At 38.7% G+C, this 26,358-nt stretch overlaps 1 protein-coding gene across 2 annotated transcripts in view; it reads right to left on the reverse strand.

The window, feature by feature from the left end:
• The window catches only part of LOC108613776 (uncharacterized), a 43,659-nt gene that overhangs the window by 6,503 nt on the left and 10,798 nt on the right, over positions 1-26,358 (reverse strand). Inside the window, exons 2-4 of one of the 2 annotated variants that reach the window (XM_089468412.1) lie at positions 22,111-22,530; positions 747-830; positions 465-663 (exon numbers count right to left, since the gene is read on the reverse strand). In XM_089468412.1, the coding sequence (XP_089324538.1) occupies positions 465-663; positions 747-830; positions 22,111-22,530 (703 nt within the window). Of the gene's footprint in view, positions 1-458; positions 664-746; positions 831-22,110; positions 22,531-26,358 lie in introns of both variants that reach the window. The other variant, XM_089468411.1, reaches the window with a different exon arrangement.

Raw genomic sequence — 26,358 nt, forward strand, 5'->3', positions numbered from 1 at the left:
ACGTATACATACATATCATGTCACATATGAATGCATCAATTTTTAAACAATTTCAATTATTCACGCTAAAAATATTGCCAAATAAAAATAAACTTTGTAGCCATAAAATATGGCATAAATTTGAAAAAAGATATAAAAACAAAGAAAAATAAATGATGCCAATTATTTACAATAAATGTGAGCTGCAATTGAAACTGAAACAATAAACTAAGTGAAATAATAAATAGCACAAAAGTTCATCAATAATTTACAATGTAAAAAGGCAACAAAAAGAAAATAAAATAAAATAAATAAATGAAAAATGCAAACTGTGAAATTGTTGCTTGTGAATGATTGCTGCAAGTTCAATAAAGTAAATAATAATATCAACTCCAATCTAGAATATAAATAAATGAAACGAGTTAACGAAATTATGCAAATCATACGAGTAATCAACAAAATCAAAATGGTCTACTAACACTTACCGAGGCCCCGCATCGAGTATACCATGGCCGTGGGCGGGAAGGGGCATGGCGCTGGCGGGGGTGAGTCCGAGACCGGAAGCACTTTATAGGAAGCTGTGGTGGCCACGCCCACACCACTATTGCTGCACTCCGAGTCCGAATGCGAGTTCGTCTCCAGCCGCATATAGGCCGAAACTTTCGACTGAATATCAATTGGCAGCTGAAGCACCAAAAAAAAAAAAAAAAAAAATGGAGTTAATCAACCTGGCCAAGCTCCTGGCTGAGTGGGTGAGCGCAACTTACCGAGGACACCTTTTGGGGCACAAAACTGTCCGGCTTGCATTGCAGCAATTGTATGGCAAGACTAATGTCGGCCTTGTAGCGTTCCTAAACGAGAGATGGGTGAGAAAGAGACGGAGCGATTATGTGTGTGAGTCCAAAAGAAGAAGCAAGCAATATATCAAGATAAGAGCGTAACAGGAAGTTGCGGCCTCATCTCTATCTCTCTATGTGTGCGTGTGCATGTGTGTGTGTGTGTTACCCTTTTGACACTTTTCGTATGCAAATGTCAAATATGTTTGTCGTTCGCTTTTTGTTTGCTCCTTTTTTTACTATTGTGCACTCTACGTACACACACACATGATGCCATGTATTCTACTGTTAAGCCCCTGCCGTTCCAAGTTTCCCGGCCATTTTCCGTTCAGCTTCTTAACACATTGTTAAACAAACTTTTTGCTGTTGCCTTTGTATTTCGGTGTCAGCGACAGCCTCAAAAAGTTTCCCTCTTTCTCTCTCGCTCACGCTCTCTGTCTCGCTCTCCCTGCCTGCTTTTGTTTTTTTGTGGCTTACACCAAACTTTAGATGGTTCTTAAATTTTGCAAATGCGCTGCACTCGAACTTGTTAAACAACAGCAACTGCAGCGAGCGACAAACGCACGTTAGCAGGCAAATGGCACTGCTGGCAGTGTTGGACAACGATATGCAACGCACCTTTTACACTTTCGAATTTGTTTGAGATTTTTCTCCTTTCTCTCCTTTTACATTAATTTTATATCATAATTTTGGGATTTTGAGACTTAGTTGTAAATTAGGTAAATAGTGTTTGGGCATTATACAACACTAATATAAAAACTAATTAAAATTAATATTAAAAATACATATTTTCTCATACTCAATGATTAAGTATTGAATATTTGACTAATTTAATTATAAAATAATTTTTAACGTTACTCAACACTAATCGAGCAATTTTTGTACCTCACTTATTCAGCTTCTCTATCATTGTTATATATCATATATTTATAAATCTACCTACCTATATTTATAAATCTACTACCTTTTAAGTATGTATATAAAATTTATATATATTTAAGCATTACTCAACACTATTACTGCCCAAACTCCATAGCTCATTTACAGGGCAGTGCGGTACAGCATCAGTCAAATGCATTCCTTTGACCTACATAGCATTTGTGCAACCAACAACAACAATAACAACTCAAAGAGACAAAAAGCGTTGAGGCATTTCGCACCGCGTTTACCAACACTTACACGCCATGTCACACTACTATTTCGTGTTGCTTTCTTTCTTTTCGTTTTTCCTTATTTTTTTGCAATTCTTGTGCTCCCTTTGGTTTTCCCGTGAATTTTCATGCCGCATAGCTGCAAAATGCCGCCGCTTGCATTTTATGCGCCTCATTTTTACTCCATTTTTCCACTTTTCTGCCGCGAATTGTTTTTTATTCTCTCCTTCAGTCGTTTATCCTGGTATTTTTTATTGTATTCTTTATATATGTATATACACATATGTACATATATATTGTGCGCTTGCAGCGATTTCTGTGCACAAAAAAATGCAGAGAAATAAACTCCACTATGGCATAGTGTCATTTGCAGTAATGGGCATGGCATGCCATAGACTCCAACAAATATACATACATATATCAATTTGAAGGGTATGGCAAGTGGCATTACATACAGATACAAAACATATATATGCTGATTTATATATGTACATACATATATATATAGCGTGAGCTGAAAGGCCAACCAAATTAGCTGCTATAATTGAAAACTGATTGACAGCACACGATATCGTTGCTATTTTAATGCCTACGATTCCGATTTTAACAATTGAAATAAATCTTTCTTCTTTCATTTATTTTAGTGATATACTCAATTTTATTTCAATCAATGAAAGAATAGTACAGAATTGGCTAAAAATATTTAAAGGTTTTTTTTTTTTTAATTTTTTAAGCATGAATTTAAATTTAATTTGAATTTAAATTGGGTTGAACTCCTTATTCCCTAATTTTAAATGTATTAACATACACATGTTAAATGACAGCAAAATCAAGCTGTTAACAACATTTACTCGAAAAACGTTCTCGGCTCTCTTGAATATCAACACTTACGTTACGCCACGTAAGGCTTAACAGAGTTGAGCCAGGCTTTATAATGCGCTGAAGTGAGATGACTGAGTACTGTTAAAAAGTCACTCTACCGAGCTACTGAGTCTGTTAATACTTATAGCTCTGCAGCTTCTGTTAAGTCAACTGATTAACATAAGCTTGCACTGTAACTTAACATGAACAATGGATTAAGAGTGTCTTACTTTGTAAAAGAGGTTTAGGGCTGCTCTTATATTATTCCATTTGATTTCCCTATATTTACATCGCCCTTAACATCGCATTTAACGGCTGCACTTAAAATTGACCACCTGAACGACCTACTACTACTATTACAGCTACTACTCCACCTGATAACCTATTCAATATAGCATGCATGTCCCTATTCCCCAGGTGCAGTATGCAGCTAGTGCCTGTCCCATATCGTGTGCACTTTATGGCCGCAAATCTTGGAGCGAGCCTTCAATGGGTAAATTTACAGCTATGCAGCATCGAGCCGAGCAGCTGCCATCAATCCACATTGAAGCTCAATAACATTGAACGTCGCTTGGCGCATGATGCAAATAAATTGTTCAACTTTACGTTCCTTAATGAAGTGAACGAGTTGCCTCGCCGGCTCCACCCCTTCCCTCTGCCTGGTTTAAGTTGCGAAAATTCTGCTGGCCCTTTGGACAATTGAACTACATTTAAAACGTGCTGCGAACTTGGCCAATGGATTGGATCGCTTTTAATTAAACGAAACGTTGTGGCGCAACAAGGGGTGCAACGAGGGGTGCATTTCGCCCGCATTTATATGCATATCTAACATTGTGTGATTTTGTGTGTTTGTGTTAGTGTTTTGTGTATTTCTATGAACAAGTAATAAGGATAATTGATTCATTAGCGCGTGTTTCTCGCATTGTATGCATTTAATTTGAATAGCAAAATCCCCTGCAGCTGTTGGCATTTAAAAGACTTTTCTAATCAAACATCATCAATAGCGCATTGATTGCATTGCCAGGGAGAGATAGAAAGAGAGACGAGAGAAGAGAGAGAGATAGAGAGAGAGAGAGAGAAGTGATAGAGTTCGCCGGTTTTGCATGTGGCTAAAATTGCAAACAAAAAGCTTAAGGGTTTTTCGCATTCATCGGCCGTTGGTTTGATTGCCTTTTGTGCCGATTCCAGCGTCCTTCACTCTCGCTCTCTCTCTCTCTCTCTCTCTCTATGCCTTCTCTCTATTTCTTTTACTCTGTTTTTTCCACGTTTTTCCAGCTCAACACGATTGCTGTGCAATTTCACGCTTGTTTGCTGACCGACGACCAACTGACCGCAAGCAAAACGTGGAACCACATACGATTGCAGCTGGGTAGGTACGTAGTCGAAAGGGTGTAAAGGGGTTGGGGGCATGGGGAATAGAGGTAGCCCGCGCTTGAAGCTCACTAATAGAATTGCTGACACGCTAGACGACGTTTATGTAGTGTATATGGCGATCACGCGAACTAAATGAGTTTTTAGTGAGTTTGAAGGAGAAATTGAGAAAGCTGAACTGAGAGGGGAATATGGAACTAGATTGGATTTACCTATAAATAATATGGCACATGTTACAGTTCCAGTTTTTAATTTATATACAGGATATAAGTAAAATACTGGATATTTTTGATATTATATATGTTATTTATACTTTTATATTACTCATATTTTTTATATTTTTATTATTTTTTAATGAATTAAAAAATAACCTTTTTTTATTAAATTCATATAAATATAGTCGATTCTAAATTTAAGAAATCATTCAAATAGAGTTTATTAACTTATCTCCAGCCAAGCTTTCTAGCCAGCATTTATATCAGAAAACAACAGTTCAAACAATTCTATTACAATTTTCTAATCATTTCCCAATCATTCTACAACACACAAATCCTACTTTATGTTCCTCTCTCCAGTCACATTCAGCTGCCCGCATAGACCGAGCTCAACTTAGGCTTTGAATTGGGACCACATTTAATTGACGTGACATTTGAGTTTATATAGATTACGGACATGTGGCCTACATATTTTCTATTAACGCTCTAGCTGGCATTGCCAAAGCAATGGAATGGGCGCACATTACGTATGCGTAATATTGTGCGCTAATTAACGCGCGGTTTTTTTTTTTTTTTTTTAATTTTTTTTTATGTCCATTTACGTGGCTAAGGTCCTTTAAAGGCCACTCAACCGCAAAATCAAAACCACAAATGCCAACTAAATCATGAGAAAATTAATTTTCTAGCTACAACAAAAGCAACAACAACAACAACAACAACAGCAGCAGCAGCAGCAGCAAAAGCAATTGCATAGCAAATTAAGTTATGCTTGAGCAAGGGATGCAGCTGCAGGCGATTGCTTGTTGCTGGGCGTGCCAGGTGGCCGCGGGGCAGGTGGCGATGGATGGGGTGGGGGATGGGGCTGGCTACTATCTGAATCTAATTAGTCGCTCAAAAGCATTGCTGCCAGCAACTAAGTAAAGCGCAACTGCATGACATTTATGTATATGGCCGCCTGCTGAAATGGCGCTGCCTGCAGGGACTCAGGTTGGCAAATGCTCCAGGCGCTGCGCAATTGTGGAGTCAACAAAATGCTTGCATTATTGTTTAACTGCTGCATTTGATTAACTAATTTATGAGAGAGAGACAGAGAGAGTGGGAGAGAGAGGGCTCCTAAGGGCCATACATCAGTTCTGTTGTGGGCCAAATTGCCAAACTGGCTCATAAAGCATTAAGATGTGGTAGAGCGAGCACAACATTGTGTGAACTTGGCTGAATACACTAAGCGTCGCTCAGATCTGACCAAAATTAGCATAAGCATAAACATTAACGAGTGCTCTGGCGCTCTGTGTGTGTGTGTGGGTGTGCGTGCGCGTGTGTCTGTGTGTGTGTGTGTTTGCGTAGGCCAAGTCAAACATTTGGCAGCCAGTGCATTAAATACACCCAATTGCGCATACATATGTAAGGATAACAGAAACTAAAACGAAGCTACAATACACCCACACACATACATAAGTAGTTGCCTTTCCCACCCAACCCATCTCTCTCTCTCTCTCTCTCTCTCCCATGTTATCCGATCGACACATAACAATATTTCGACAGACATCACGAAATTCACATGGACTGCGGAGCCTTGTTGTGTATTCATGCAGTAAGCTAACCCACACACACACACGCACACACAAATACAGCTGAGCTGAGAGAAAGCCATTGTCTAATGGCAAATGCAAATAAAAATGGGCCAAACGACAGATGCGAATGGGGTTTTTGAAGCTGGGCAACAAACGGTCACAATGTGCGCTTGTGCGTAGCAAAATTCACAATTTACATTTTTATTTCAACAGCAACAAATATGCGACACATGGCAATTCAGACTCTAAGTCAGCCAGAGAAACAAAAAAAAAAAAAAAAACATGTAATGGAAATGGGAAATTATGTGGGTTAAGCAAAATCTTAAAAAACAGTAAATACTCTAGGCATATCGAAAATAGATGTTTCCAGTTGAAGAGCAAATGTACAACGTCTTGAACAAGTTGATGCTTGTTAACTGCATTTTTATATAACTTTTGACTTTTATATATGGTATGTATACATAAGTAGATATAAAGCTTGATATTTATATATACATGACTTGACTATAATATATAATATATAATATATAATATATAATATATAATATATAATATATAATATATAATATATAATATATAATATATAATATATAATATATAATATATAATATATATGTATATACATAGGTAGTAAAGATAAATAGATAGATAGATAAGTAGGGTATTAGCTTATGACCTTCTCAGCTCGATTGGATATACACATGTCAGATCTGTACGAAATTATGCGCCAATCTCTCTCTCTCTCTCGCTCTCTCTCCCTCCCTCTCTCTCTCTCTCACTCTCTCTCTCACTCTCTCTCTCTATCTCTCTCTCCCTCTCCCATATCTCTCCAATATCCAAGTTTATAGTTATAAACTAACTTTATCTTCACATCTTCAAATATAATTATACGTAATTTCATAGCCAAATCACATCTTTTTCTCTTTTATTATATAGACTAAGCTCATGTCACAGTTTCTCACATGTTTTTAAAAGATTTCATTTGGAATTCAAGTTCTCATAGCATTGCACTTGACGTTGTGTGTGTGTGTGTGTAGCTGAAAGGACTTTATGTGAGAGGCATTTCCATAAACCAAAACATTGCCCACAGATGTGTTGTCTCTCACTCTCACCCACTCTCTCTCTCTCTCTCTCTCTCTCTCTCTCTTTCTCCCTCTTTCTCTGTGTGTGTGTGTGTGGGTGATTGGGATAAGCAATGCATGCGAAAGCGAAACTAAAGCCAAATCATTGAAACTTCTTCCATGGCGCATCATTTATTCATCACGCACATTCAGCATGAAAGCCGGGCAATGCTCATATATTATATACCCTGTCCCCCCACACGCACTGCCCCCCTCGTATTGCCCATTGTGGGAGTCGGTCAATCATGAAAATGGTCATAAATATACCGACTGCATGTTGTTGTTGTTGTTGCCGGCCTTATGGGGGCTGTTTTCAGTTCGATATCAAAGTTCAGGCTACGAACGTCTAAAGTGCGGAAGTTTTTTCATCTTTTATTTCCTTTGCTTATTTTTTGTCAACCATCCCAATCAGCATGTATGTGTTTGTTCGTGTGTGAGTGCTTGTGATTTATTTAAGTTTGTTTTTTATTTATATATTTATATATTTCTGTTTTGGTTTATCTTTCAGGCTTGGCCACAGAAGCACGTCAAGTTGGAAATAAAATGTTTGTGCTGGCAGCATTTTGGATGTCGTCTTGCATGCGCTTAATTATTTAAATAGTCTTGGCAAATTGTTTGTTCAAGGCCTTAGACAATCGATAGCTGGATTGCTAAAATAGAGCAAGGAGAATGCTCAGCAGCAGCAGCAGGTGACAGCGGCTAAAAATACCCTGTGAAATGAGAGTGACAAGGACGTAAAGAGAAGAAGATTGTTTCTACTCTAATTGATATGGTATTGCTATATAGGGCATGGGCTGAATACTTAAGTTGGTTAAGTAATCGAAGACTTAATACCATGTAGAATACATATACATATATAATGCTTGAATGGTGTAGAGAATATTCTTCAATCCACTCCAATTCATGGCATCGACTTTAAAGAGAGCTCAAATTAAATCTTTTCCCGAATTTTCACAGATTTTCTCTTTGTTTTTCTACAACTAATCGAATACTAATAGCCTAAAATCAAACTATAAATCCAAACGAATTAAATCCACCCAAATTTGAGACCATAAATTCTTATCTACTCTCAGTTCGATGGCTCGTTTCGTTCGCATTTAAGAGCAAGAAAATATATAGCAAAACAATTTGTTAACATTATTTGTTTGCTCGCACGCGTTCGCTTTGTTTACAGTGTGTAAATAGAAAATAAATGGGGCCATCTAAATTTTTATCGCAAAAAATACAGAGCAACAAAAAAAAAAAAAAAAAAAAAAAAAAAAAACTTGGAAAATAAAATGTAAACGAAGGAAACTCAGTTCCAGTTCCAGTTTCTTCACCTGTCAGCTTCGCTGCCTTTTTGCCAATGCCATTTTCTTGGCCCAAAGCAGATGTAATTATTTTTAATGAGCACCAGCAGAAATTACACATCAAACATGTTGTATATGGGGCGGGGGGAGCTGTGCAAGGAGCTCGAATGAACGAACGGATATATATGTGCGTGTGTACTGTGTGTGTGTGTGTGTGTGTGTATGTGGGTCGAGGTGGTTGCGTCTGGTCCGAAGTTTCTTAAAGCCAAGCAAATTACAAATTTTAATGTTGACCAAAGCAACAAACACGACTCGAACAGGCAAGTGACTTCATAAAATAGCTTCGGGCTGACTGAAGAAAGAAAGACAACAAAAGCTTGCAAAATTTAAGAGATACATGTGAATGTGTACGTGTGTATCTGTGTGTGTGTGTGTATGTGCTGTTTATCCGTGTGTGCGTGCGCACTAATTTAAGTCTTGTGTTTTAATTAAAAAGGGACAATATATTTGCATGAAAGCGCAGCTGACAGCAGGTCATAAGGCAGGACAACAGAGCAGCATGAAGCCCCAGGAGCAGAGCAATCAGGCACAGATGAACACACACACACACACATATGCCACATGTGTGTGTGTGTGTGTGTGTGTGGAAAATAACAAAAAATTAAAACAACGGATCGATAAAAAAAAGAAATAAAGCAGATTTTCAGAAAAATGCGCTTCAATCAAATGGGACGCTGGACGTCAGGACATAGCTGCTGCTGCTGCTGTGTGTGGGCGCATGGGCGTGGCAGCTAGCACGAGCGTCACGTTGCGTAAGCGAAAACGTGAAACGTGTGCGACAACAGCCCAGCCGAACCGAACGCAATGAATCTGATGCCGGGCGATGAATCATGCAGCCAGTTGGCGCCAAATGTCAAAACAATGCAAGCCAACGAGCCAGGCAACAACAACATTGATGATTAACAACAACAAGCGGGCAAGGACAAGCCGCTGGGGCTGAGGGCGGGACTGCGTTACATGTAACGAAAATCAAGCGATTACTTGGCAGTAATTACGTAGGGATAGGGGCATATGCGGCGTATACGCAATTGAGCAAACAACGAAAAGTATGGGCGGAGCTAGAGGAGGAGGAGGACCAGAAGCAAGAGCAGGAGCAGGGGTTCTGCAAGGGGGTTAGCTTAACATTTGATTTTGAGAGGAGGCGGAGAAGTGGCACACAAATAAATTTATTTGCGTGTCAGGCTAAAATGCGAAGCATGAAAACAATAAAATGCCAAAAACAAGAGGAGAAGAGAGGCGAAAAGAGAGCATAAAATATGTGTGGGAGTATGCATGTGTGTGTGTCTGCGTGTGTGGGTCTATGTGTGCGTGCTGCAATTAGTGTAAAGTGTTGCTGTTGTTGTTGCTGTTGCTGCTGCTGCTGCGCGCAACGTTAAAAGGATGGGATTAGCTAATAACTTATGTAAATGTCTGCTGCTGCTGCTTCCACAGCTGCTGCTGCAGCAGGGCAAAGCCGGCAAATCAGAGAAAATTGTGAGGCCAAAGGTTGCCAATAAATCGAAATGGCAAGTCGAGGCAATCGCAACATGTATTGAATAATTGAGTGTATTAACTTAAGACATGCAAAGCACTTTGGCCTTTGATTGAATAAAAAAGTGAGAAAGAGAGAGAGAGAGAGTGGGAAAGAAAAATAATGAACGTAATAACGTAAACAAATTAATTTACATATATATTTATTGAATTTGATGGATTGTTTGATTGATTAAGTGACTGAATCATAGGCGCAGTTTTGAGATAAATTTCATAAGATTTCCCTGCCTCTACAGTTAGTTTATAAAGAAGCAGCTGAAGCTATAATTCAAGACAGCAAAACTCATAGAAATTTAACTTTCAGACTTTTCATTATTCAATCAATTAGTCCATAATCTTTGCTTAAATACTCTGCAAGTCTTGGTGGTGCAACTCTTTCCCCACTCCCCCATTGAGTCCCTGGCTGTATGGCCATAATCCTTCATAACTAACCACTTAAGCTCTCATGACTTAAGTTTGAACTTCGTTTCTTATGCCAAGCACAGCATCAAGTATTGTTTTTCTACATATATATAAAGATATCTATCACATCTCATTGCCTTCATGCACTGCTCCCTCGCCCACATGTTCCCTGATGCCTTTTGCTCTAGTTATTTGATATTTATTTCAATTTTATTTATTTAGAGACGCAGCAGCGGCAGCAAATGTTGGCAATACAGCAAAAAGCATTAGAAGCGGGGCCACAACAACCACCACAAGCAACAACACCAACAACAACAACAGCTGGCAACACTTGCGCCACCAAATGCGTTGCCAAAAGGGCAACTTTTTTCTTTCATGTGCTTTTTTTTGTTTTGCCTTAGAAAAGTTGAGGGCTGCCACCCACAAATGAAATTTTTTGAAAGCCAGCTGCTGCAAGGAGCTGACAAAAAAGGGTAGTGGCCAGGGGGCGTGGCTGGATGGGTGGGTGTGCGTGTTGCTGAAAGGCCAACTAAAGGTGTTGCAAATGTGTGTTGCCAACTACTTTAAGTGCTAGCAAAACTATTTGCCAAAGCATTTTGTATATCAGTTGTTATAACTGTACTGTGTGTGTCGGTGTGTGTGTGAGCTGCTGCTGCTGCTGCTGTGAAGATCGAACAAAGTTGTCTTTTCCGTTGCCTGCAAACTGCAAGGCAAAGTGATAATGTGCACAAAGTAAAAGTACCTGCAACAACAACAACAACAATAAGAGCAACAACAGCAACAAGAGACCAGTAAGCCAGCTGTACGGCTTTTACACTAAACAACAAAGTTAAGCCGTGCAGCAGCCCTGAGAAGTTTTATGGCTAGCACAGCAACAGTCAAGTCTCTCTAAGTATGTGTGCCTGTGTGTGTGTGCAACAAAATGTTGCACGTGCAACACGGCGTATGCACAATGTGCAGCATTTTTAGGTCGACTTCTTCTATGCGCCCGATAAACCTGCCAAAAACGCAGAAATATGAAAAAGCTAAAGCAAATAGACGTAAAAAACTCTGCGAAAAGGAAGCATTAAAATTAGTCCCGACTGGCGCAATATTCCTCTGAAATATTAGCAAAGCTTACAAAGTGTTTGCAGGTATGCTGGAAGCTTAGATACGAATTGTTGAAATAGAACATGATTAAACTCTGATACTGATGATTCAGTATCAGATAAAAGATACTCGTAAAAGATACAGATTTAACATACAGATAAAGGTACACATAAAGATACAGATCGAAGATACAGTTTAAATGTAAAGATAAAAGATACATATAAAAAATACATATAAAAGATACATAAAAATACAGATACAGATACAGATACAGATACAGATACATATACAGATACAGATACAGATACAGATACAGATACAGATACAGATACAGATACAGATGCAGATACAGATACAGATACAGATACAGGTACAGATACAGGTACAAATACAAATACAGATACAGATACAGATACAGATACAGATACAGATGCAGATGCAGATACAGATACAGATACAGATACAGGTACAAATGCAAATACAGATACAGATACAGATACAGATACAGATACAGATACAGATACAGATACAGATACAGATACAGATACAGATACAGATACAGATACAGATACAGATACAGATACAGATACAGATACAGAAACAGATACAGATACAGATACAGATACAGATACAGATACAGATACAGATACAGATACAGATACAGATACAGATACAGATACAGATACAGATACAGATACAGATACAGATACAGATACAGATACAGATACAGATACAGATACAGATACAGATACAGATACAGATACAGATACAGATACAGATACAGATACAGATACAGATACAGATACAGATACAGATACAGATACAGATACAGATACAGATACAGATACAGATACAGATACAGATACAGATACAGATACAGATACAGATACAGATACAGATACAGATACAGATACAGATACAGATACAGATACAGATACAGATACAGATACAGATACAGATACAGATACAGATACAGGTACAGATACCCATTCCTAACAATCCCAATCTACAACATTTTCTCTATGACAAACCAAAAGCTTTTATTAGTTCTCTTCGCTCAAGGATTTCCGTGCCGTGTAACTCGAAAAAGAAAACTTCTAATAAGTCAAAGAACTAGTTGGATTATGGAACGTTTCAAGAAAGCCGGAGCTGCGCAAGTTTTGCGTTACAAATGGCACTTAAAGAGCTGAAATTGCGTCGCCAACACTCAGCATGGAATATGCTGGCTGGCAGTCAGTAGTGGACAGTGGGCTGGCTAGGGTTTCGCTCTTTCGACTTGGCGCTTAAGATTGATTTATGTAAATGATTTGCCATACTTTGCGTTACATAATAAATAGCACTAGAGCCGGCGGAGCGAACAGGCGCAAGAGGTAAACGTGCTGAACGTGAAACATGAATAGAAAGAGGAAGCAGAAGAGGCAAAAACAACTGCCAGGAAACCAATAAAACAAGTAAAATAAAAGAGATTTAGTTGGAGTGTGAATGAGCTAGGAGATACCCTAGACATGCAAGCAGGTGAGAGAATAAAACTAAAAGAACTCTATTGATCTCAGCCAGCTCATCCCTTTTTCAATGTGTGCAGGGTATTTGGAGAGTAAAACTGAGCAAAAAGTAAAAGAGTTGCGATGGAAACGATATGACGAACCGACTGCTGCATTTGCTTAGCTGCCTTGCCTGCTGCCTTCTACTTGACTGACGTTGGATTTTTGCATGCCACTTAAACCAGGCTGGGCTGGAGAGTGACAGAGAGAGAGAGAGAAACAGCTAGCCGGCAAGAAAAGACAAGGCGGAAGAAGCAGACAAATGATATATTGCTGATTTGCGTGGCTGACGTGTTGTTACTCTCGCAGCAATTCAATGTGCATATATCAAGTGCAGGCGAAATATTCCAGATCGCTTTACCTATACATATATACATACATACATACATATATATGCAAAAATATTGCGCATACGCCGCGTGGAGCGTGACAAATGGCCCAAAGCGCCAAAGCGGGGTTAAGTGCGCGTAACATTTTCTTAGCCCTGTTCACACTTGATTTAAGTAAGCGCATTACAACAGCAACAGCAACAACAAGAGAGAAAAGTGTTGGCCATATTGCAAATTAGAAAGCTGTCGGCCAATGGCGCGCGTCAAACTTCTTTAGGGGACAGACGAACGGACAAAGTCGTTCCCACAGCGCAAAACTTCAAAATGAAAATTGCATAGCTGCAAGCAGTGAAACAGCTGCAGATGCTCGAAAAAAGAAGAAGACAACCCATCAGCAAACCACTCAAACACTCACACACAGTGCAGTTGGGGGTCGACGTAGCTCGCACAAAACTCAGCTCAACTCAACTCGACTCGACTCGACGGACATGTTAAACTTTTATGTGGGCTACACACTATTAATACACACACACGCACACATATACACATATGTATATATCGCTTTATATTTGTATATACATTTATGTATATATTTTCCCTTTTTTTCTAGCGTATTCACATTTTGTTTGGTTTTCAGCTTTCAGTGAGGCAAAAATCTAAAATTGTGCAATTTTTGATGTTTGTGTTTTCTGTGCCACAACTAACAATAAAATGTTGTCGGTTGCATGTTTCCTTATCGCCTCCCCCATGTTAAGCTGGCCAATTGCCTTCGCCCAGAGTCAACAGTGAGAGGGTTTAAACCTGCGCTGGCTCGCTGCACTCTATCAAATGCCTGCCACGACCCATTGTTGCCCTTAAGCCGAAACAAAAACTGCTCGTAATTCAGCATTTGCATGGCGCTTACTGTAGGTGCTGCTGCTGCAGCTGTTGTGCCGTACGAATTGGAGTATTAAAAAATTCGAGCTCAAAACTCGATGAGCAGAAAAAAGCTAAAGCTCGGTTTACGGCTAAATCTGCCTGTCATTCGCTTGAAATTGAAACAAGCTTTATATGTTTTATTAATAAACACGCTTTCATAATTTGAATCTGATATTTCAATTGAACTGCCAGGCAGCATTTAAATATTTTACACCTATTATCAGGCAACCATATGAAAAAATTTACTCGATTCTTTATTCTCCAATAAATATTTACGCTCCCATCAAGCAAATGTATTGGAAAATAATATTTGTATTTCCATTAAATTCTCTCTAAGAGAGTCTTAGCTCCATCCAAACTTAAACAATTTAATTAAAAATTATTTAAAAAATCTCTTTTAACTCTCAACTCTCTCGACTTTGGGAAAATAAAACAAATTTTCAATTTGAAGCTTCGCTTGATTTGGGTCTCTTAACCCCTTAGTTAATAATACTTCAGCAAAACCAACTCCAAGCACTTAACATATAGATTGACTCAACCTTAATTCAAACTACAAAGCATAACATTAGCTTCATTTTAGATAAAATTGGCAACATTTATATAAAGTGTGCTCCAATGTTTTCCACTTTTGGGTAACATTAATTTCTGTGCCGCCCCGCCCACTGGAGGGCCACCTGCTTCATGTTGTTCGTATGCAAAGCACAATCAACCCACACTGGAAACCACTTAACGGTCCGAATCTCAGTTGAAAGCCACAATGGCTCTTAAACTAACACAGACACACACACACACACACACTCTCTCACCCAGAGAGTACATTACATTTGGTTATCTAGCCGAGTTCCGGCTAAAAATATGTACAGATTGAGGGAGCCACTCTAAAAATAAGTGAAGGCGTCTTATTTTTGTTGCTTCTAGTATCATGATTGATGCACTAAATTAAGGCTAATTGTAGAAAAATATGAGGTGCACATGCTGCCAGCGCTGGGGTTGAAGCCTGTAGCATAAGGGTAAGTTAGTGCACACAAATACATACAGACACACACTCACACACATTCACAGTCGTACACACGCAGCGTAGCGGGAAACGGGGCAACACGAATACGGATACGGAAACGGGCATGGACATGGACCTGGATACTCAGGCCAACGGTTTGGGCCTGGCGCCAACATTTTGCGCCTGGCGCAGACATTAAAATGCTTAAAATATCGATTTGTCAGGCCGAAATGAAATAACGCCCCAGGTTCGCTACCGACAGTCAGCCAGCCAGTCAGCCAGCCCTCCGCCTCAAACAAAAGAGCCAAAAAAGCAACAGTCTGCCACTTAAAAGGGAAAAAGGCATAACAAGTGGCAAATTTACCAAGCTAAGAGCGAAGTGCTGATGCTCTTTGTTTGAGAATTGTTTTGTGTGGACAGAGAAGGAAAAGAAAATTTGTTGTGGAGTGCAAATGAGCTTAGAATAAGCATAAGTTTTCCTTCTAGGTTCAACATTTCTAATTTAATTTGAATGTATATATTATATTAAAATAATATATATTTCCTCATTTAAAGTTTTATTTTTATAAAATACACTTTTCAGTCAAGAATTAGTTTATACTATATATTTTATTTAATGTTGACTTTTTATATTTTATGTATATATAAATATTTAAATATTTTTCTGTACTTCAATAAATTGTTGCAGATGATTGCAATTCAATTTTAATCTAAATCAAACTCTCAATAAATCAACAGAATTTTAGTTACATTCATTCAACATAATTCCAGCCAAATAACGTTTATTTAAACAATATTTTATTTGAGCAATAATATTCAAGAAAACCTTGATATGACTTCTCTTGTTTTTTTACAGGTCCCCGAGGACACATAAAACAAGCCATCGATTACATGTATGAAAACACATCGCATCACACATCAGTTGGTTTTTTGTGACCACGCAGGGGTCAATAAAAGCTCGTTATTGTCCGCCATAAAAGAGAGACAGGAGTAAAGCTGGCAAAAAAAAAGAAATGCGGAGATGACAAACTAAAATGCATTCCCAATGCGTTACATACTTAATAACACAGTCATTATATCCTTTAAAAGGGAAAAGGGAAACGGCTGTAGCATAAAAAACTGTGAGCCACAATGGCCGCTATCTATGTTTGTGTGTGTGAGTGTTTGCAATATGCAAATGTGTGCGTAGAGGTAGACATTTATAGACCAGAAGTTTGGTCGAATGTACATCAGGTTCTGTGTATGCTCGAGCACCCCGCTTGGTTGCCTTGGTATTTATTTACTTGGGTTGCCTTTCTCTCTCTCTCGCTCTCTCTGTTTATCTTTTGGTTAATTTTTTTGCATTTTTTCTTGCCAATTTTGTAAGTTGTTCATTTTTTGTTGCTGTTCCTCATGAAAAAACAAACACTGAGCGATTCATATCGTGGATGAAACAACAGTTCAGCTTTGATTTTCCGCAGCTTTATTGCTGTAATGCGAAACAGTTTTTTCCTGCCTTCATTGTGAACTCTTTCCCACCATTTTTTGTTGGTTTTCATTTTGCGTGCACTTTCGGCCGCATATTTTCCAGGTCTTTTATTACTTTTTACTTCATTTGACATGCAAGCGGAAGTCGGTTCAATGTTTGTGCAGGGAAATTAAAAACAAGATAGATTCACAGCGGGATTAGTTGAGCCGTGAGTGTTACACTGTTGTTTCGTAGCTTGATTTGATTTTGGGCTGTAAGCCGATGGAGATATCTATATACGATGGTGAAATTGAGGTACGGCAGTAGAATGCATGAGGTGGAAATTTGAGCTTGGCTTGCAGCTATTATATATGTATAATCTATCAGAGATATATCGACTCTTTGAATCGCATAGAGAGGCTGATGATGAATAACAGAGAAGAGAAGAAGGGACATAGAAAAAGGAGCGAAAGAGAAGACAGAGTGAAAGAAATCAGTAAAAAATAGATCAAAAGAGTGAGAGCATGGAAAACTAGTAGAAATGAGAGAGAGATAGAGAGAGAGAGAGAGCGAAAGAGGGATAGTGGGAATGAAATAAGGAGAGAGCAAGAAGAAGACAGAGAGAATGAGAATGAGGAGAAGAGAGAGATAGAGAAAGAGAGGAAACGAAATAGCAATAGAGAGAGAGAGAAAGATAAAGGAAGAATGAAAGATATATCGAGGAATGGAATGAAGGGTGACGCATGAAAGAGGAAAGCAGCTAGAAAGGGGTAGAGCGAAAAAAGCTATACAGGAAGTAATAAAGACAGAGGGCAAAGAACTGCTACCAAAAGTAATACACTGAATACAGAATACAAAGAAGTAGCCGAGTTAAGTATGAGCGAAAGTAGGCAAGAATAAGAGCTAGAAAAAATGGCAGAGGCGAGTAAATAAACGAGTAAGCTATTGACTTAAAAGCAATATAAGCGAAAGCCATTTGATGCTGGCTTTAAATACAATAAAACTTTTGAAATTGTTGCAACCACACTCGGTCTCTCCGCTCCTGTTAGCTGCTAGATAAAGCTAATTCGAGGCTCCAATATTTGCCTCAAATAGCACTTTACCTCAAAACTCACAAATCCCTGGGCCAATATCCTGCTAGACGCCAGAGCCATCAGTCAACACGAACGTGGCACAGCCACGCCCACAACAGCAGCTGTGCCGAGGAGGCCCAACTAAGCCACGTTCGCTTAGTTGGGGAAACCACATCAGGCAAATATGTAAATAACTTTTAAGAAATTAAGCACACAGGCCCAAAACAAGCGCCCAAGCAGCGGCGCCTAAGCCAGAGGCTGAGGTGTGAGGCGAACAGGGAGAGGGGCAGAGTTTTGAGCAACAGGATGGCAGGAAAGCAGCTTGAGAATGCAATCACTTATACGCACCGTTGCACAGGGCGTACTCTGAAAAGTTTTCGGGCCGCGCATTCAAATGGAAGATGACAATGAGGCAACGCCGCCGTCTTGACTTGCACAACTCAAGCACAAGTGAACAGCGCGAACAACACTCAAAACAGATGCCGCCAGGTACATAACATTAATTACACCGGTTCCGGGCAAAGGCAGAGGAAGCAACATAAGAAATAAGAAATAAAACAAAAAAACAAATGAGAATGGGGTAAAACGGAAACACTCCTCCGCCCACACATCAATGCGACTGAGCCGCGAGCCCTGGCGCTGGTGCTAGCTCTGCGATTGCGATTGCCACGTGAACTGTGCGCTTGCATTTTATCTGCTCCAATTGCAGCGCAACGGGGCTCCGCATATTTACAATTGCTCGGCGTTTAATGCAAGTGGGAATTACCATGGTGGGGCACTGGGACTGGGGAGGCGGCGGGCAAGGGTTATGGCTCTATCAAAATAGAAGCCAGTGCCCATCAAATATTCAAACGAAACCAAAGAATATGGCATGGACAAAACGCTGCAAAGCATGCAGCTAAATACCATAGGATTTTCAGGTAGCACATGGACTTTGGGGAGCAGATGTTGAAGAATAGTGGGAGACTCTTTATAGAGTAGTCTTGAAATATATATAAATATAGTATTATAGATATTCTCCTGTTCCATGAAATCTGTCAGCTGCAAACTCACTTAATACTTCCCCCAGAAATCTCAATGCTCAGCCAGCAATACTTAACTCCTTCACAGCCTTTCACCCCCCGCCAGCATTCAGCAGCCATTGACCGCTAAGTAGTCTACTTACTCGCTTGAAAACGTTATGGCTCTTTAAAGCAACCTCCAACTCAAAGCTGATTGCAGGGTATTTGAGAGTGAAATCTTTTTGCATACGGGCTGAACAGTAAACAATAACAGCCCACAACAACCGTCAAGGATGGCAAGCGATTACAGGACACAGCGACGCCCCATTCACACACACACACACACACACACATACACACACGCATACAGAGTGAAAGAGATCGAGTATAGACAACAGTTTACAGGACGAGCAGAGGACTATGGCATACGGCTAAGTGTTTTGCAACGGAAATGCCGAGCTATCATGCAAAAAGCCAACGGCAGATTAACGATCCATGGCCAAGGCATGCCAAAGGTACACAGGATGCAGATAGAGCAAGTCAGATACAGAGGGAGAGAGAGAGAGAGAGAACGAAAGAAAGAGATAGAGTGAAGATAGAGGGCACGGAATTCACGATGGCACGTGACGCAGCGACAGTCCATGACCAAGTGCTGATTTTTCATCCGGCCGAGCAGGGTGGCCAAAGCGCAAAAATACGACTAAAGGTTATTGACATTGTCGCCAAGCCCCAAACGCACGAAAACAGCAACAAACGACAGACAACAAAAAGCAATAGCAACAGCCAACTGCAATCAACGAAATTTTTACCATATACTATATGAGGTATATGGTAAATTACTTTCTGCCAGGGGCGAACTGTCGTCTAGGTATTGGAATACTTTTAGTTAGCATCCAAAGTGAATCAGCTGGGAGTTTCCTTTAAGAGAATTTCACATTTAGGGGTGGAGTGTGAGTGGAAATGGCTGGACTCGAGGTGAAAATTGAAAACTAATAAAATGAAAGTGAAACAGCATGTTTAGTTTTTGGAACTGATATTAAGAAACTATAAGAATCATGAATATGTAGCTCTAAGATAACTCTAGAGAATCTTTAGAGAACAGTGGCTACAAATTCAAATACTTGAAAGTTACTATATAGGACATAAACCTCTCTCTATATAAGCTGACTAAGCTACCTTTAGCTTTATTGTTTCTACCGACCAAGCTCTACTACCTCTCGCTCTCTACCTCAGTTTACCAAGCTCTCCTACTGCTGGCTCTACTACCTCTAGCTCTAATGCCTCTGGTCTAACCTCTAACTACCAACATTTACTACAGTCTCTACTACCTCCAACTACCAAGCTCCACTACCTCTTCTCCTATCAGTCAACACACACCCTCTCCACTTTAAAACGCAACAAAATAAAATCCTCGAGGGGAACTTTTTAAAAGGTGAAAATGTCCTTTTTCCTTTTATAAGTATTAATTTGTGCCAACACTTGCGACAAAGACAAAAACAAGTTAATGAAAGAAATAAAAAATAAAGCTGCACTTTGTTAGTTGACCAGCTCTATATATAGAGACTTGCACTGTGTGTGTATGTGTGTGTGTGTGTGTGTGTAAACGTTGCCAACTTGGGCAGACCCATTAACCATTACCTCAACTTTGTAGATTCCCTTTTGGCCGATGGGTCGCTAATTGTTTGCAGCATGGACTATCGCCAGTACAAATACCTCGACCTCGACCCAGCCTGGACGCTGCTCCGATTATAGTAAAAGTGCGTTAAAAGGCTTCCTGATGCCAAGCCCCACTCTTCGCTCTCCCCCTCCCGCCCAGCTTGTGCCACGCTCAGCTGAAGTGCATTTGGCCCGATGGCGTTTTACTGTTTGCCTTAATTGAAAACTTTCGCGCAGATATTTTTCGTGTTTGGCTTCGTAATATACAAAAAGCAAGCAGAAAAAAAAAAAAAAACAAAAACAAAAAAACCAAAGTGAATTGGAAAAGTTTCTAGTTTTGAACGCTTTGCCGCCTTGCATTTGTTTAGCTCTACTAAGCGACTTTCAGGAGCTTAAAGTTCCAATGTTGAATGCCTCGTCCCCGTCGAAGCTCCGCACCCTTTTGGTAACAGCTATCCAAAAAGTTGGCCACCAATTAGTTGGCCAGCCTTACGGGCGCAAATTCGATGCTTTTCTCTGCATTTTTTATGCTGCTGAAAAGCGCATTACAATTTCCCTGGCGCACTCACCGCTCTCATCAGGCTACACTAATTAACAAAGCATGAGAATTGTTTGGTGTTTTTTCCTTTCTTTTATCTATCTTGTGGGTAATAGCTACATATATATTATGCATGAATCGAAATTGCTTTTAATTGACCTAAGAAGTTTCGTAGTCTTTAGTTTTTTATTATTTTAAATTTGTATCTAAGCAATTAACTCGTTCGGGAGTGTAGTGTTATTAAGTAGTTTAACTTTGTTTTTTATTCAAGAAAAACTCTTTTTATGTCCTGGATCCTTTTTGCAAGGCGCATAAGCTTTCCGTAAAATATTGACGGATCATAAATTTGCTGAATTCGAATTATATTAATTAAATTGAATTCGTTTAATATGAGCTTTTGTGTAGCTGTACTTGAGCCAGTGCTTAAGTTTAGCTCATTCTATTTACTAGGCGTATGCCCTTATTGATATTCTGCTTTCTTTAAGCAACTTAGCTTTTATAGATATTTAATAAGCTGACATACAGTGCAAAAATGAGGAAATATTCACAGCAATTGATTTTCATCATCATAGAAATTTTACGTCAATGTTTTCATATTGTTTTAAGAGTAGATTTTTTATAAATGATCGATATTGCTGTTATTTTTTATAAGCATAAATTGTGTATATTTTAAATGTAAATATGTATATACTTTTTACTGTTTATACTTTTAAATATATATAGTAGCTTATCGTTATTTATTAATCAACTTGAGAAGCTCTTAAATTTCAATCTTATTTTTCGGAAAAATGTTCGGAATTAATCGAAATTCATTTTGGCATACTTTTGACACTACATTAGCCTGGTCATCTAAAATATACTAATTTATACGAATAGTTAATTATATACATATTTTTTATAAAGTACATCTATCTATTATACTCAATGTGATCCCAGTACTTCTCTAAAATGTCTATCAGAATGTAGAACGTGTGTTTATGTATGCCTGATACCAATTTGAGGCTGATTCTACTTTTCAATACCTCAAAGACATATGCTAACGACAGACTTTAAGCCCATAAGACCCGCATTTAGTATTCAGTGTTCATATATACTGCTGTATGATTCAATATGAATATAAATTCATTCTACTCACGATTTCCCTTTGCAGCTTGGCAATATTGAAGTTGGCCTGGGCCAATCGCACGCTGAGCGTGGCCACATCGCTGGTGAGCTGCGCTCGCTCGTTGGTGTTGCGATCAACTAGCTTGAGCATTTTGTCCTCCAGACTCTGATTGACTTTCTGCACGCGCTTGTGCGACTCGTAGAGTCGATCGTATTTGTCCTGCCACGCAATCACACTATCCTCCAGCTCCACCTGACGCTCCGTTTCGCGCAGACAAGCTGTTTCCAAAGCGTAGAGCTGCGTTTGCTTCTCGAGCAGCGCCTGCTGCAGTTGCTCAATTTCTGTGGATGACGCGGATGTTGCAGCAACTGTTGCTGCTGCTGCTGTTGTTGTTACTGTTGCTGTTGCTGCTGTCAGCGCACCCTGTGCTGTGTGCGCATCGGCGGACGGCTGCAATTGAGTGGATGACAGCGTTTGTATTAAATTTTAAATTATGAGTATTTTGTAATTAATTTTGTCTCCACCAGCGCATGCCGGACGCAAGTGTCACACGTTTTCGACTGCAAAAATGCTACTAAGCTCGAAGCAGGCAGAGCAGCAGAGCGAGAGAGAATAGGAGAGAGAGAGAGTGGGAGGTAAAGGGTACCACAGCAGCATCCAACCAATACAAGCAAATCATTATTTATAAAAACAAAGATTGGAGCGTGCGTTTGTCTCTCATAAAAATGCACGTCATGTTCATAAATGCTGTTACACACAGAGACAAAGCTAAATCGAGAGGGTTGTAGCTGGAGCCAGGGAGAACAGAAAAGGGAGAGAAAGAGAGAGAGAGAGAGAGAGAGTGAGAGATAGACACATCATATAGAGAGCAGCGCACTGATAACAGCTCTGCCTTAGCGATATTTTAACAGTTTCAGCTTAACCAAAGCAACTGAACAGCATCTGGTTTGACTTTGCCTGCCTCCAATTGCAGAGATAAGACAAAATAGTGTGGACTGTATAGATTAATACGGCTGATAGATATTCTATATATATAATATATATAAAAGTTACTTTTTTGATTGGCTTCTAAAGAAATTTCCATTGCAGATAATTGGAGATGTGATAGATATGATGAGTATCATAAATCCAGAGTTTATATTTATATATTTTAATATTTATAAAAGTTAACGGCAAGGGCTGTCTATGAGCATTTCTTGATTATTATATAATATACAATACATACATATATAATTTAAGATTAGCTTTATATATCAGATTTAATAGAAATTTTATATGTACAGGAAATCTTAGTCTTTTGTCACCTCACCTTTCTAAATTCAAGTAAACTGTAATCCTTGGCAAATATTTGTTTACAGGGTATATAACAATCTGCTAATTGAGTTAATAAAGAATATATATATATCCCTCTCCTTCACTCTACCCATTGACTTTGCTTGTGAGTTCATAATTTGCACAGCAGGTCAGCCACTGATAAGCTGCAGATAATTAAAGAGAGACTGAGAGGGGCAGGCTGCAAGAGATAATGAGATCATGTTGTATAGAGTTACGATCTCAAAGAGAATGAGAGAGAGTGAAAGAGAGAGAGAGAGAGATAGAGAGAGAGAGAGCAACTAACGAGTACAAGTTACGATAGTCATGTAATTAAATATTAATCAGCTTGTTTTATTTTAATTCTTTCTGTTTAATTTCTAAAATATATGACATGCACATAAATATAAAAATATATATAGAAGATATGCGAATATTAATAAATACATGTATGACTATCTTTTACAACAGTTTGTAAACTAAAATATACATATTTTCGAGCTCATGAAAATGGTTGTGCTTCATTACGCAAAACTTAAACCAAATAAGAGCTTATTAAAAGTTATTGGAAATTTATAATATGCTCACTTTTTGCTTAGAATATAATATATGTATATATTCACAGAAATATCAATATATAACGAAAATATTCGTACAAAAATAAGAAAGAGTCAATTAAGCCTAACAGAGCGCTTGGGGTGGACATATATAGATCCACTTTTGGCAATAAATTCTACAAAATTTCAAAGTAACATATACAAATTTTCCTAAAATATACATATAAGTATCTGCTCCCTTAAAAATATTCATACACTCCCAGACAATTGCTTTGCTATTTATTCTCATGTTATACGAAGAATGAATGTCGGATATCATAAACGCCTTTGTGACACATAACACATCTTATCTGAGATACGCTAAGCTGTGTCATCTGCAAACAAAAATGCTCTTATCTCGGGTGGTATTTGTTATCGTGACTGGATGATAAATGCGAGCCAGCCAAAGTAGACGAGGTAGGTCGAAAATCAGAGTGCAAACTGCGTTCATATGTGCTCAATGCCAAGACGGAGTGTTGTTGTAGTACGTGTGCATCTAATTGGATTAAGTTGACAGAAAACAAAAGCAACAACGGCAAGTAGCATAAGAGGCAGAGGAAAGACAGAGACAGGGACAGTGGGAGAGGGAGAGGCAGAGAGAGAGAGGCAAGCAGAATGCAGGCAGCTCAAAACTTTGTCTTTGGTTACAGTCGCAATTGCAAGAAGCCTCAGAGCGGGAGAGAGACAGAGTGAGATGGAGTGAGAAAGAATGCGAGTGTGTGTGTGTGTGAGAGAGAGAGAGAGAGACAGCGAAGTCAAAGGACTTGCTTGTCATATATGAGACGTTGGGTTCGTCGTTGTCTCAAACTCAAACCTAAAAACTGCAAAATGTACAGAAAATTTAATTAAAAAAGGATTTTCGGGTGCTGGCAAAAGTTACTTTGGCTTCGCTGCTGACTTGGCCCTCTCAGCGACAGCGAAGCAGCAAAAAAATTATGCTTCACATATACATACATATATGTATATAGAATACATATATAGCTAAAGCAAATTGAATTTATAGTTCTCGATGTGGGCGTGGCAAATTGCCAGCGACAGGGCAGCAGCAATTAATTAATTTAGGCAGCGAGATTGCAGCAAGAATTCGACTCAGCTGGAACAGTGGGTGCCATACATATGCGTATATATAGGTATGAATGTATGTGTATATATATACAGTTATATTGCACATCTCTCAGGCCTTTGGTTGCATTTTAAATTGAGCTTTTTGTTTGGCTTTCATCATAAAATGGTTTTCATGTTTTACATTTTCTGCTGTGTTTTCATGTTGTCAGCGGGTTGCCCTTTGTTTTTGTTGTTGTTGGCTCTTCAGCTTAGTTTTGAATAATTTAGTAAATGTTTTCTGATTGCTTCATAGAATGCAAAAAGTTACATTAAATTGACATGTTATGCAAATTTGAATCAATTGACAAATATGTTTTGGATATTTCACTTTTTTGTGTCATGTCATTTTTTTTTTTTTTTTTTTTTTTTTTTTTTTTTTTTTTTTGTTTGTCATTATTACTTATAATATATTTAAATATTATTGTATAATTTGAAATTAAATATTTAATTGATTTTATAATTAGAAACAAATATAAATGAATATGTTTATGAATTTAATATGATATATGCTAGAATAATAAGTAAGAGTATGATAATCGAGAATGCCTGACTGGAAAATACTGTACTCACAGTATAGAGCCGCTATCCTTCTAGTTATTTATACATATACATAGAGACACATTCACGGGTATGCAGAGATTGAGACTTTAAACGACTTTAAATATCTTCCTAATCTAGAATATACTATATATACTTGATGGGGTCTGCCAGAGCTAACTCTGCCTTTTGCATTTACATTCCCAAAATAAATTTCTCTTCAGTTACATCTCAATTTGAAGGCATGTCGAATGAATATATCTAATATCTCAAGCACTATTCGTCGAAAGTTTCTCTTAGTCATGGCAAAATTTAAATTTACTTCAGCCTCAATTTGTTATCCGCCCAGAAAGAGCGCAACCACATCAATTAGCTGATGAGAAGCGCGACACAGATTTGCAGCTCAACAATTGGTTCATCATTGTGATCTGGCTAAAGGAAAAGATAATGAAAAAATAAGGCCCAAGCATAAATCTTTTGCACGCTCAAATGCAGCTGAAAAGAAAATTTCGACTCGCTGTTGTTTTTCCCCTTGGCTATAGTAGGCTGCCTTGCAGCTCATTTTTCACGCCAAAAAAGACGCGAAAAGAGGAGAAAAGAAAAACGAATTCTCGAAATGAGCACTGAGAAAACATTTGGATGGCAGGAGCCAACCCTTTTTATACGGTGCCAAAAGATTTTCTAATTGTCATCGTGCTTTAAACATAGCAGAAATTGTGAGTGGGGGCGG

This window comes from Drosophila arizonae, chromosome 4 (genome assembly GCF_054131065.1).
Source record: "Drosophila arizonae isolate 15081-1271.41 chromosome 4, UAZ_ARI_1.0, whole genome shotgun sequence".
Classification (NCBI taxonomy): domain Eukaryota; kingdom Metazoa; phylum Arthropoda; class Insecta; order Diptera; family Drosophilidae; genus Drosophila; species Drosophila arizonae.